The 13,592-nt window shown below is 40.0% G+C and overlaps 1 protein-coding gene and 1 non-coding gene across 7 annotated transcripts in view; one reads left to right on the top strand and one right to left on the bottom strand.

The window, feature by feature from the left end:
* Positions 1–13,592, top strand: part of Ocln (occludin) — a 50,284-nt gene that overhangs the window by 21,607 nt on the left and 15,085 nt on the right. For all 6 annotated transcript variants that reach the window (XM_015482263.2, XM_015482264.2, XM_015482262.2 and 3 more), the window contains exon 5: positions 12,062–12,210. In XM_015482263.2, coding sequence (XP_015337749.1) covers positions 12,062–12,210 — 149 coding nt within the window. The remainder of the gene's footprint in view (positions 1–12,061; positions 12,211–13,592) is intronic.
* LOC125617807 lies at positions 9,988–10,097 on the bottom strand. Its single transcript, XR_007348921.1, has one exon. It is a non-coding gene; the product is annotated as a U6 spliceosomal RNA (small nuclear RNA).

Here is a 13,592-nt window from a genome sequence, read left to right as displayed (position 1 = left end):
CCCCCCCCCCCCCCCCGCCATTATTCTTAATTTCTCTGTTTTTCTACACCTTTCTGCTGAACTTGGTTTTATTGTGGTCATGGGCTGTCCCACTGCAAAAGTAACCCTATATCTGAAATCTATGTGGAGTGCATCAGTGATTTTCTTCTATTTAGAAATTAGTATCATCAAAATAATCTAGAATTTCCGGGTGTGATGGTGCATGCATGTCATCCCAGCAACTCAGGAAGCTGAGGCAGGAAGATCACAAGTTCAAGGCCAACCTTAGCAACTTAGAGAGGCCCCAAGAACTTAGCAAGATCCTGTCTCAAAAAATAAAAAGGGCTGGTGATGTGGCTTACTGGTTAAGTGCCCCTGGGTTCAATCCCTGGTATCCCCCTACCCACAACCAAAAACAAAAAAATCTAGAATTAACCTCTTATGCTGTGTACAGAGTAAAACTTTGGTTCTAGGCATGTGTGAGGTCCCGAGTACAGTTCCCAGAATACCCCACCCACCTTACACCATGCACACACACACACAAATTGTAGAATGCTAAGGCAAGAGACTCTGCACGTAGTTAATCATGGTTGATTGTTGAGGGAGAAGAAAGAATTAATGGAGAGCTGGGCACAGCAGTGCACACCTGTAATCCCAGTGACTAGGGAGGCTGAGGCAGAGGATTGCAAGTTTGAAGCCAGCTTTAGCAATTTAGCAAGGCCCTCTCTCAAAATAAAAAGGATTTAACTTGGGCTGGGGATATATCTCAGTTGGTGGAGTGCTAGATTTGCATGCACAAGGCCCTGGGTTCAATCCCCAGCACCACCCCCAAAAATTTAACTCAGTGGTAAAGTTTAGTCCCCAATACCAAAACAAAAAGAAAAGCTAAAGTAACAAGGAGCTTCTCAGTGTTAGTTTACTCTCTCCTTACAAGTTGGGATAGGTCCAGAAATGTACTACCATATTAAATATTGCCTTTCTTCCTGGACTTTTAATGGCTTTAAGATCACCTCTCCTTCCCCAGCAAAGACATGTCAAAAGCTGAGATTTCAGAGTTTTAAACAGGTTTTAGCCCTTTTGTAATATCTGAGAAAACTTGGAATTTCCTTATTTCCTGCCCCAGTGTGCATAACACAATGGTTTCTCTGCAGGGATTATTAGTTGTTTTCCCCCACTCCCCTTTTTGGGTACTTTGTTTTTGTATAAACAGGCCATGTTTGCACACTGTTTGTTAACCTGGTCTTTTATAGGCACTCATAAATGCCTACCAATTCAGTTGTCTTTTAAATCTTCTAAGGTTCTTTTAAAATTATGAATCTTTATTTTTTGTTATGTCCTTAAACCCCAGATCTATTTATTTTCCCCAGATTTTAAAAAAATGTGCTTTAGGGGCTGGAGGTGTAGTTCAGTTGTAGAGCTCTGGCTAAGCATGTGTGAAGACCTGGGTTCGATCCCCAATTCCAATAAATATGATTGTAAGTATGGAGGGTTTTTTTGTTTTGTTGCTGGGGATTGAACCCAGGGCTTCATACATACGAGGCAAGTACTCTACCACTAAGCCACATCCTAGCCCCTAAAATACACAGAATAAAATTAAAAATAAGGGGCTGGGGATGTAACTCATTGGTAGAGTGCTTGCCCAGCATGTGTGATTCAATCCCCAGGATGGCCTCCCACTGCACCCCACCCCCGTACCCCCGCCTCCCAAAAAAAAGAAAAGAGAAAGAAAATATACCAGAATGGTAACTAGAGGGAATAGAATTTTTTCTTATACTCCATTATATGATCAAAATTCTGTATACTTGGCCTGAGGATGTGAAATTTATGTTCCTGCATGTTTGCTAGTAGCATTCTATTGTAGACATGTATTTGGCCAACCCATGTTGTTGCTTAGTAGGTTTTTTCAGTTTCAGCTATATTGACTAATGGCTTTTGTTGTGGTGGTTTGTAAGAAGTTGTTAGTATAAAAGCAATACTAATTTATTATGACATAATGCAAATAATATAAGAAAAAATGAGGGAAAAAATGAAAAGTGTTCTCCCTCTTTTTCAGTTTTCTGCTGGGGCCTTTCTTAACAGATTTGTATCCTTCTAGATTGTTTCTTTTCTTGTAAAATTATTGACTTAATACGTTCTGAGACCTTGTTCTACCAATTCAGTCATTCTGAAAGAAGGTTCTAATTGATGTTGGATGGTTGCTTCCCCCTACCTCTGACTCTAGGTGTCTAATCACATATACAAATTCAGTACAGTAGAGCAGAGGGGCTCTAGACTAGAGCCAAATTGTCTGGGTTATGATCTACCTTGCCAGTTACTTTTGGGAGACTTGACAAGGTTTTTCATGTCTCTGCCTCAGCTTCTTCATCTCTAGAATGTGTTGTTGGAGGTAGCTGGGGTCTACCTGGTGTCACCATTGTCTGATCTCTATTTTGTAACATTCCATAACAGTTTATCCATTCTCCTGTTGATGAACTTTGTGATTACTAAAAACTGCATTGCCAGGCACGTTGCTTGCCTATTATGAGGAGGGTTCTCTGTTTAATCCTCAGCATTGCTAATTAAATAAATAAATTTTTTTCTTTTTGGTACTGGGAATTGAACCTAGGGGATTTAACTACTGAGCCACATCCTCAGTCCTTTTTTAATTTTTTGAGACAGTGTTTTGCTAAGTTGCTTAGGGCCTTGCTAAAATGCGGAGGCTGGCTTTGAACTTGTGATTCTCCTGCCTCAGCCTCCTGAGTTACCATTGTCTTAATTGTATCATGGAGGTGTTTATAACAGCAGAACCCTGGGGCAGGCACAGTGTGCCCCTTGTAGTTCATGCTACTCTAGAAGCTAGGGAAGGAGGCTCTCTTGAATGCAGGATGCAGAGGCCAGCCTGGGCAAGATCCCATTTAAAAAAAAAAAAAAAAGTACAAACCCTTTACACTGAGTGAACGTGCTCATAATTGCCTAGGTTGTTTTGTTACCAGGCCAAAAACTAAGCTTTGCCTGATTTGTGCATCATGTAGGCAAAGAATAGCCTTCATTTGTAGCTATTAGTTCTTAAATAGCCTAATGGGATTGTTAATACTCCTCCTTTTTTTCCATTCTTGGTGGATAACGCTGTCTTTTTTACTTCTAATGGATGTACTTTTTTTTTTTTTTTGGAGTGTTGGGGATTAAATTTAGGGCCTCACATGTGTTAGGCAAGGCTCTAGTACTGAGCTACACTATCAACTCATTTGTGATATTTTTAACCAAAAAATATGTCAAGGAAGTTTGTTTGGAGAGAGTGCCTAATATAGGGGCAATAGCACTGATGCCGGTACTTGTTGCAAGCTGATTAAACTCTATGGATCTCAGTTTCCTTATCCATTATATTAGCCAGTGTTATTCTGTCTGCCTCTCAAGACTAATTTGAGCTGCATCTGAGAAAATGGATACAAACAGTGAAATTATCCTGTCTGTCTGACGGGGATACTGAAAGGAAAATAGCTGACCTTACAAAAAGAATTTTGATGTCGCTTTAATGGACATTCTTGCCAGGCACAGTGGCACATGCCTGTAATCCCAGTGGCTAAGGAGGCTGAGGCAGGAGGATTGTGAGTTCACAGCCAGCCTTAGCAACTTATCCAGGCCCTAAGCAACTCAGTGAGACCCCATCTCTAAATAAAATATTAAAAAGGACTGGGGATGTGGTTCTATGGTTAAGTACCTATGGGTTCAATCCCTGGTACCATAAATAAATAAATAGACATTCTTCTAATTACAGGTGGCAGAAATATAACTTGAATTTACTTAGGTGAAAAAGAGGAATTTATGTGCAAGATTTTGAAATCCTAGAAAGAGTTGAAACAACTTAGCCTTAGAAGACAGGGATGGTGACTGTTTCAGGAATAACTAGAATCAAGGACTTAAAGGACCTTGGGATTTGCTTTCTCACCTTGACTTTCTTTCTGCCTGGGTAGTCTTTATTTTCTCTCAGGGAACACAAGCAGGAAGTAGCCAATTAGCACTCTAGAGTTTTCATATTGGTGCTTCATCTGACACTGGCCTGGGAAGGGACCCTGAATCATGTGGGTCAGAGTCATGTGGATCTGGTGACCATCCTTACACTGATCCACTGTGGCCAGTGTTCCCCTCACATAGCCTGGCCTATGGTCTTCCCAAAGTTAACTGTATGGAATGAGGAAATGACTTCTAGAAAAAGGTGCTGTGTAAACCTCATGTACTATAAATATGTTGCATGAATTAACTGCAGTTGTCCCTTGTTTTTGATAATCTGGTCATCTGACCAAGTTTACATTCAAAGTGCAAATTGAACAGTTAAAAATGAGTTTCTGAGGGGCCAGGGTTGTGGCTCAGTGGTAGAGCACTTGCCTAGCATGTGTGAGGCACTGGGTTCAATCCCTGCCACCATATAAAAATAAACAAATAAAGGTATTAAAAAATAATAAAATGAGTTTCTGAGCCAGGCACAATGGCACACTCCTGTAATCCCAGTGTCTCTGGAGGCTAAGGCAGGAGGATCACAAGTTCAAAGCCACAATCAATAATGTAGTGAGACCCTAAGCAACTTAGTGAGGCCCTGTCTCAGGGGAATAAATAAATAAATAAACAGACAAACAAACAAACAAATAAATAAATAATCCCTTTCTGTCTGCTTGAGCTGGGTTTCTTATAAGGTCAAGGGACTATGGTCTAAGCAGTTGAGAATACCAGATGTGGGACTGTTCAACTATGGGTGCCAGAACTGAGTTGGGAGGGACTAACACCTCTGAGTCCATGGAGATGAGTAATTCATACATATATGTGTGTGTGTGTGTGTGTGTGTGTGTATGTATATGTATATATGTGTGTGTGTGTGTGTATATATATATATATATATCATATTCCATGTATGTATACCTTTATTTTATTTATTTTTATGTGGTATTGAGGATCAAATCCAGTGCCTCACATGTGCTAGGCAAGCATTCTACCACTGACCACAACCTCAGCCCTGAATAATTCATATTAATCTTTCTGTTCAAATTCCTTTACCACATCTGGATTTTTACAGCTTAAATATACAGAAACTGGCGCCTGGCTTTGGAAAAACATATCTCTACAGTCAATATTAAGGACTGATTATAAAACTTATGTGCTTGAGATTAGTTTTATTGATACCTACAGTATTCTGGTGAAGTCATAATTGAAAGTTAAGAGCTTCAGTTTTAGGTGTGCCTAATTTAGTTGCAGTAAAGTAAAAGAAAGGATCTGAGGGGCTGTAGCTCAGTGGTACAGTGCTTGCCTAGCATGTGTGAGGCACTGGGTTCCATCCTCAGCAACACACACACCAAAAAAAAGAGGATCTAAGAGTGAGATTGGGGTGAGGTCATCTGATTTGCCTCTCTGAACTCACACAAAGGAAGCTGGAGATCTGAGTAGACTCACTGCAATAGTAAGATAACAGCTAGCCAGTGGTGACAGATGAGTTTAGACTCTGTTTACTCACTGCCTTTTCCAGTGTAGGACATCAGGTTGACTTGGGTTTGAGCTTCACAACTTAATATTTTTGGCAGAAAAGCTAAAAGTAAAACAAAAATCACAAGTGTACAGATGGGACAGGATCTCTGCTAAGCAACTTGGATCTTGTCATTTGTGGTCAGCCTACATAGGATAGCTTTTGGTTTCTTTGACTTCTGATGAAGGTTTTACTTTACTCCAGGGCAGTTTTGGCTGTTCATTTAATAGATTACTTTCCTGAAAATGGGAAAAATAAATGTTCCATCCATGAATATGCAAGTAAAAAACAGGGCCAGCACATAATATATTCACAGTCAATAAATTTTAGCTATAATAGTAATTGTTGGTATTTGCAGTGATGAACTTGAATAAGTGAGCTTGGGTAAAAGTTTCCAAAATGTAACTACATACATATAACATTGGTTGGAGTTTAACTTACTCTTACCCATTTGGCTACAAGCTTACATTAAGAATAAGTGTTTTCCTCAAAGGTATAGGCAGGTTGTACATGTTATCTCCCCCTGCATATAGATGCACACAGGGAGAGAGATGTTAATGGTCCAGCTACAGGGTGGTTTGGGTAATTCGCAACAGACTTCTAATGAAACTTGTATAGATATTTTTCTTTCTTTTTTTAAAAATTAATTTTGTTTTATTTATATATGACAATGGAATGCATTACAATTCTTATTACACATATAGAGCACAATTTTTCATATCTGGTTGCATCCAAAGTATATTCACACCAATTTGTGTCTTCATACATGTACATTGGATAATAATGTCCATCACATTCCACCAATAGATGTTTTTCAACTTGTACAGGCATTCTTTAATATATAGGCAAGATTACATTGTTATCTGTGGCCTCCAATAAACAAAATGGACCAGAGTGGAAGCCTCCTGTTCACTTTCAAAACCACCCAGGTGGATTATAGTAGGCCCTGACTGTTCCAGCACCACTATGAATGGAGAGAGATGCGAGAGCAGTTCAGGGTTTCCTGAGAGCCAGTTTAGAGTTTATTGAAGGAGAATGAGCTTGGGCTGGAGCTTTCTGAAAGCAGGAATTTCCAGTACCAAGAGGTAGCATTTCTAAGCTTAACTATGTGTATAGGTACAATGATCTAAACACAGACCACTTGTTTGCCAGATGGAGAAGAATTGTGTCTGTATCTGTGGCTCTGAAAACTTTGCCAACATTAGAATCCCCCTGAAGAGCTTGTTACAGAGCTTGATGGGGAGTCTTTGTTTTGCTGGGCTGGGGTGGGTCTGACTGAGCAGGTGATGTTGCTGTTGCTGGTCTAGGGAGCACATTCTTTAAAACCACTGTTCCTGGAGTCCAGCTGCACTCTTGCATTGCATGAGTTGTTGTATGCACGAAGCCTTTTTACATGATGGTATACTTTGTATACCAGACTGGAGTAAACTAAAGGGGGTTTGGAACTGCAAGTGATATCTGCTTGGGCTCTAAGGACTTCATGGCTTTCTGCATACCTGTTGAGGTGTGGCATGAGGCACAAGTGTATTAAACTAGAGTACATTCTTCTCCAGGATTTCCATGTCTGTAGCAAGGGGCCTCGAATAAGATAATTGAGGTTTGTTCTGTGAGTATAAGGTTTCTCCACCTCACTTATTTCCCAAGCTCTAAAACCCTATCGACTCTTCAGAATTCATTGTGGCTTTACATATATTACTTTTTCTTTGGCCAGCATGCAGTTGGGGGCAGCATGCTTCGAAGTCCTCACTGTCATCTGAGCAAACTAACTTAATCAGACTTGCTCAAACATGGTCCATGATCTTTTCATTTGTGACACTAGTACATGTGGGAGCATTTGCTTTCTAGTGGCCAAAGGTGGAAAAAGAGACTGAGAATTTTCCCCATACAATTTTGAGGCTTTTGTTGGGGGTGCGCATCTGCAGGTGTAAAGCACCAGAAAACAGGAAAAACAAGTTGGATGACTTGCATTGAGCCCTTGTAGTACAAGGGCCTGTGGCTGATGGAAGTGGGATGGGCTGGTTGTAAAACTGGAGATGATACTTTGAGATTAACCTTTTCTTCCATCTGCCCAAGGTATTTCTCCACTTAGCAGGCAGGAAAGCCTTTCTGTTAACCTCCTGAGGGTAGTCTTCCTGTACCCTGAACCCAACAAAGGCACCTGATGACAAAGCATCTACCCTATTCATAGCAACTGTGTGTGGACAGCTGCTTTCACATAATTAGATAAATAGGGGTTTCTCAGGGTGCAGCAAGGAATTTAAGGCAAATAATAATAATAATAATAATAATAATACTCTTTGTTACAGAAAGTAGAAAACCTAGCTACAGGGGCTTCCTTGTGCCATGAGTTAATTCTGAAGTGGAAGTTCATTTTGCCAGAAAGAGCTGGGCTTTGGAGTTGAAGAGACCAGGGTTAAAATTCCTCTCTACCATATCACCTTCTCTGTGACCTTCAAGTTAATTTAACCTTAGTGGCTCTATTTCCCATCAGAAAATACTGATAATCCTATCTCACTGGGCAATTGTGATGAATAAACAAATTAGCCTTTGCCTGGCACATGGTAGCTACTCAACAGAGAAACTTTCCTTTACTTCTTAGAAGTGGATGGTTCGTCACATTACCAGACCAGCTGAGTGTACCTCTAGCCAGACTCTTTATTTATTTATTTTGCTACTAGTGATTGAACCTAGGGGTGCTTAACCTTTGAGCTAATCCCCAGCTCTTTTTATTTTTTATTTTGAGACAAAGTCTGGCTAAGTTGCTTAGGGCCTCACTTAATTGCTGAGGCTGGCTTTGAACTTGAGATCCTCCTGTCTCAGCCTCCCAAATTACCAGGATCACAGGCATGCACCACCAGCCTGGGCTAATGGCAGCTTTTTGCTTTTACTAATTCCAAGTGACAGGAAGTTAATTTCAATAGGGGTGAGTGTTTCTTCCAAACTTTGTTTTGCTAGAGAAAGTCTTTTTTTCAAAGTGACCTAAAACTTTCTTGACCTTTTTACATCCTCTTCTGAATTCAAAGAGTCAGGTGGGGGAAGGGGGTCACCTGTGATTCTATAGCTTCCTCTTGGGTCCTGTGAGGAAGGCAGAAGACTGGTAGGTGTCTGGAGAGCATCGAGCTCTCTAAAGCAGAGCTGTCCTCTTTGTTTTCCTTTGGCAGCCTACTGGGATTTACATGTTTTCAGTAACTCTCCAAGGAGGTTAGAGTAGTATTAGATGTTGTTACAAAGACTTTTTCCCCCACACATGACAAAATCAGAACCCTCTTAATAAGTGTAATTAAATTTTGAGTGACAATTGCCCTTATTATAATTACCTCATATGTAGATATTCTGAAAACATATTCATCTAATTTTGACATTTCAGAGGTGCTTAGTTCTTTTTTGGTTGGAATATGAGTCTTAGTAAATCTTCCCCTTAAATTAGTGGTTAATACTCCTCAAACATGGCCAGCTTGAGTGCTTGTCCTTTTTTGAATTTACTCTCAAGTGAGTCTGAGGCATTCTTTGGTTGGCTTGATGTATTCTCCCCCACTCTTCCACTCCCACAGTCCCAGCATATCTGTCTTTCTGCTGCCTTTGTAAAGTTTAAATGTGGAGTGGGGAGAGTGGCGCCAGGAACTCCTGAAGCAGATCCCAGCAGAGGGGCTAGCTGGGTTCTGCCGAGTGGATTTCCACACGCCTGTGGAAGCCTTCAGCACTGGAGTCTCTTCCAGGCTTAAAGGCTCTTCTATAGGAGGCTGAGGTCAGCCTGTGGCTCCCCCTGCTTCAGAGCAGAAAGTTCATCATTTGGCTTTGGGGAGAACTGACTCAAACTTTAATTCACCCTTCATGCTCAGTTTAAGACAACCTTTTCAAATTTAATTTTCATCCTTCTGCCTTAATTTCTTAAGGCTATATAAGTTACTTAATGGAAAATGTTCATCATTTACTGTGCAGAATGAAGCCTAGTTATTTTTCTCAGGTTCTAAATCTTTAAGGATTTACTGCAAGGACTGGAGATGTGACTCAGTTGTAATGTTTGCCTAGAATGTTCGAAATCCTGTGTTCTATCCTAGATGGGGAATGGGAGTGTTACTGGGACAATTAAAATGGTAATTCTTTTTTCTTCTTCTTTTTTTTTTTTTTCCTTTAAAGAACCACCATTTTGTCAGCTGGGGATCCTGTCAATAATAACAATGAAACTCAGGAATGCCTTATCTCTTATAGGAAATACAGGCTGGGACTCCTTCCATAAATTACTAATACCTAATCACTCTGCATTGGCCTCCCCATTTGCTTCTACTGTCCTCCAAAAGCAATAGTATTAGGTTTATATTCACTTTGCATTCAGACCATGAAGTGGGAGAGAGGAAAAGTAATATTTTAGTTTGGGGAGTAAAGCATTAAAAAGGAAAAACATTTATCTTCCTCCTGTTCTTATAAATACATTTTGCCTCTGTATCATTCTTAAGCTCCTTTTGAGAAGAAAGGCTGCTGATTATTTCTTTGAATCTAGGATCATAGCTGGGTGAGGATTTTTTAAAGTTTGGAATTTCATGAGTTTGGGAGTCATCCTTGTACAGGAGCCATGCTAATAACCTTCTCTGTATTTTTCCAATTTTAGTATATGTGCTACTGAAGCAAGCACTGCCTTTAAACTTTATGCACATGTATTAAAAAGGTGTGACTAAGAGATCTATGTTGGAGGGTGGAGCTGGTGGTCACATTAGTCTAGGTCTGCTGACAGTGGCATAAATAAAGGTCAGTTCAGAGTGGCTGTAGATAAGATGCTTAGGTATACACGAGGTAGACACAGATCTCTGCACAGCCCAGGCATTGTGCAGAGCTTTGGAGACTCAAAGAGGGAAGTAGGAGACTGGCCATATGACCAATTTTACTAGGTCTAGATTCTTGGGAAAGTTGTCCATCTCCCTGAGCCAGAACTTCCTCATTTCTGAAAAAGGAGTAATACCTGTAAAGTTGTGCCTAGTAAATGACCTGTCAGTTTAGTATTGTAAGCAGTCACAGTGGTGGCTAAGAACACTCCATTGTCTACTAAAGTTAGAGATAAGTGAACAAGCTATTGCTATGAGCAAGCGATTGTTTGGCACTTACTCTGGTGGGAGGTTTGTAGGCACAGGTGTGGGGAGATTGGACAGGTTAGTGCCTCACCCAGCAGGAACTTGATTTGAAGGCTTATAGGAGGTGTTGGCACTTGAGCCAAGTCTTAAAGCCCAGTGAATGCAGAGCTGGCAAAGAAAGGGGGAAGGGCAGCCCTGATGCTAAGAAGTCTCTAAAAGGACCCCTGCCTGCCCATTCTCTTAAAAGTTGCCGCTAGAGGGGAAGCCAGGACCTGAAGTGGAAAATGGATTTTTAAGAAAAGGAAGTCTCTTTAAGTTGTGACGACTTGAATTAAGAATGGGCCTTTGGCTTGGAACATTTGCCTGTGGAGCTTGGTGTTGTGTTCTGTTAAAAGGAATTCAGTGGGAGCCAGGAATGGTTCCCATCTGGTCCCCCCTGTGGTGGGATCTGAGTACACTCCTTGGAAACCCACCCACTGGTTTGGCATTTACTGCCAAATTCCACTTTCAGAGGGAAATGATCCCATTCCTTTCTGACTCTGAGTATTAAATAGTCTAGAAAACCTCTGTGTACTTTGAGGAGTGGATAACATCTTTGGGTGTGTGATGTTGCAATGATATGAGAGGTACTTACCCTTGTTTTAATGCTTTGAAGAGTGGAAAGCCCAAGAAGTGTGTGAGTGTGTGTGTGTGTGTGTGTGTTTTGCAGAGAAATACACTGCATTGAAGCTGAACCTAATTGCAAAGGTTTATAATAGCAAAATAATTAAATTATACACCTGCTGTTTCCTGAAAGTTGTTAAGCAAATTCTTTGATTGGGCTCAATGGCCTTAATTCTAGAATCTAGCATTAGGAGTCTGCGCTGTGTTCAGAAGGCATTGTGGTAAATGAGATACCCCTGAGGCACCCTGTCATGTCATTTAATCATCAACTTCCTCCAGAATCACTGGCATCACAGGTGTGTGCCACCATGCCCACACAAATCTCTTCTTCAAAGAACTGTCTTGGAAATAATTTTGAGTTGCTTAATTACTTCTGTGTTTTAACATTCCATGTTTAGGGATGAATGGATTAAGAGCTGGTGTCCTTTGTCCTAGATCAGTGATTTTCCAAGTGCAGTGTTCAGACTGCAGCAACAGGATTACCCAGAGAACTTGTCAGAAATGCAGATTTTCCTTGCCCTGACTCAGAACTAGCCTTGATAGACAAGCTTGGTTTTCCTAATGTGGAGGTGGGGTGAGGTGGAACAATGACCATGGATAATTATTCTACCTAATTATATCCAGATAAAAATCAGGCAGGATTTTTCTTACTTCATAATGCATTCAGGTCTTATTTAAACTAACAATTGCACTTTATGTGTTTATGAAAAATACTGAATTGATTGTTAATGCTGATAACAAAACAGCAATCCTTACAAGTTTTTAATGACCCAAATAAATATTAGAAATTTTATGTATATGATAATTTTGTTTCCCCTTTAAATTACAGGGTATAGTAATAACTATATTTCTTGTGGCTGTTTTTTAGGTTAAAAACGTGTCTGCAGGCACACAAGACATACCTCCACCCCCATCTGACTATGTGGAGAGAGTCGATAGTTCCATGGTGTACTCTTCCAATGACAAAGTGAATGGCAAGCGGTCATATCCTGAGTCTTCCTATAAGTCAACACCACCGTAAGTTGAATCTCCCTTACTTTGATAGAATGGGTCTACAAATGAATATTAGCATATATTGAAAATTAATTTTTTTGTGCCACCTTCCTTCAAAAATATCCAACAGTACACATAAAAACCAGACACTGATCTTTCTTTTGTATTACAATGATCTTTGCTTTATTGGTAGAGACCTAAATATGACTTGGAAGATTTGGATGGGGAGGATGAGGTCCTTTTCCTCTTCTAAGTTGAAAATGTGTTTTTTTATTTGCTGATTTAATTCAGCACCTACATTGTGGTCTTCACTCTAGAAATGTGGTTCTGTATGCTCTTGCTATTATTTCTAATTGTGAAGTTTAGGGGAGGGTGGAAAGAAGTTACTAAGTATAATGCTAAGTATAATTCTCAGTTTCTCTTTTTGACAATAATTATTAAATCTCTTGAATAGAAGGGAAAAATTGAATGTCCATTAACCCTACCCACATACATGTTTATTAAACTAGAAAGTTTCATTTGAATTCAGATTTCTGGTGTATTAATCATTTTTCATTGTTGTAACAAAATACCTCAAGCACGCTACCTTTATAAAGAAAAGAGGTTTATTTAGCCCACAGTTCTGAAAGGTCAAGGAGATGACACTGGCATCAGCTTAGCTCTAGTGAGATCACTCTTGGTGTTCTAAAGACTTTCCAGTAGGCTTAACCCCTCATAAAGTTTCCACATTACATAGCATTGCCACAATAAGGACCAAGCCTCCAATACATGGGTCTTTGGAAGACACACTCAAACCATATATCCAAACCACAGCATCTGATTTCTCATTTACCATGCTGAGTCCTTCATGTTGCTGGGGCAAGGTTTAGATATGCTTCATAATTATGGTGGCAACTCTGAAATATCACATATATCATGAACATCATTCTAAGAATTGTAGTATTGATGTTGATCATGTATTGTTTGTTTCTTTTCCTTCACTGATACTGTGTGTCTTCTGAAAAGGAGGATTCTTGTGCATCTGTTTTCAGTAATCATCTTGAATAGCTGTACAATACTGAGCCAAGTGCTCCTGGGTATATGAAGTCCGTGTTCTCACAGACATTGCAAAACAAAGGTGGAAGAAAGTGCCTAACTACACTGAGAGGCCAAAATAAGAACAGCAAAGGCATGTGAAGGAGTATGTATGGGAATAAGGATTAATTCAAATCTACAAAAGGGTCAACCAACCTCCAGACCTGGTGATCCAGTAAGGTTGAGAATATCTGAGTGAAGAAGGTAGCTGGGAAGTACAGGGCTGGTTATCTCATCTGCATTGTATGTATTTTGACTTAATATGACTTGTATCTAAAAGTAGGTTTAAAGGTTATTTAGTCTATACTTATTCTATGATTCTTTTTTTGCTA

Source organism: Marmota marmota, unplaced genomic scaffold (genome assembly GCF_001458135.2).
Source record: "Marmota marmota marmota unplaced genomic scaffold, marMar, whole genome shotgun sequence".
Taxonomy (NCBI): Eukaryota; Metazoa; Chordata; class Mammalia; order Rodentia; family Sciuridae; genus Marmota; species Marmota marmota.
The sequence above is the reverse complement of the archived record's forward strand: the minus strand, read 5'-3'. Positions and strand labels throughout refer to the sequence as shown.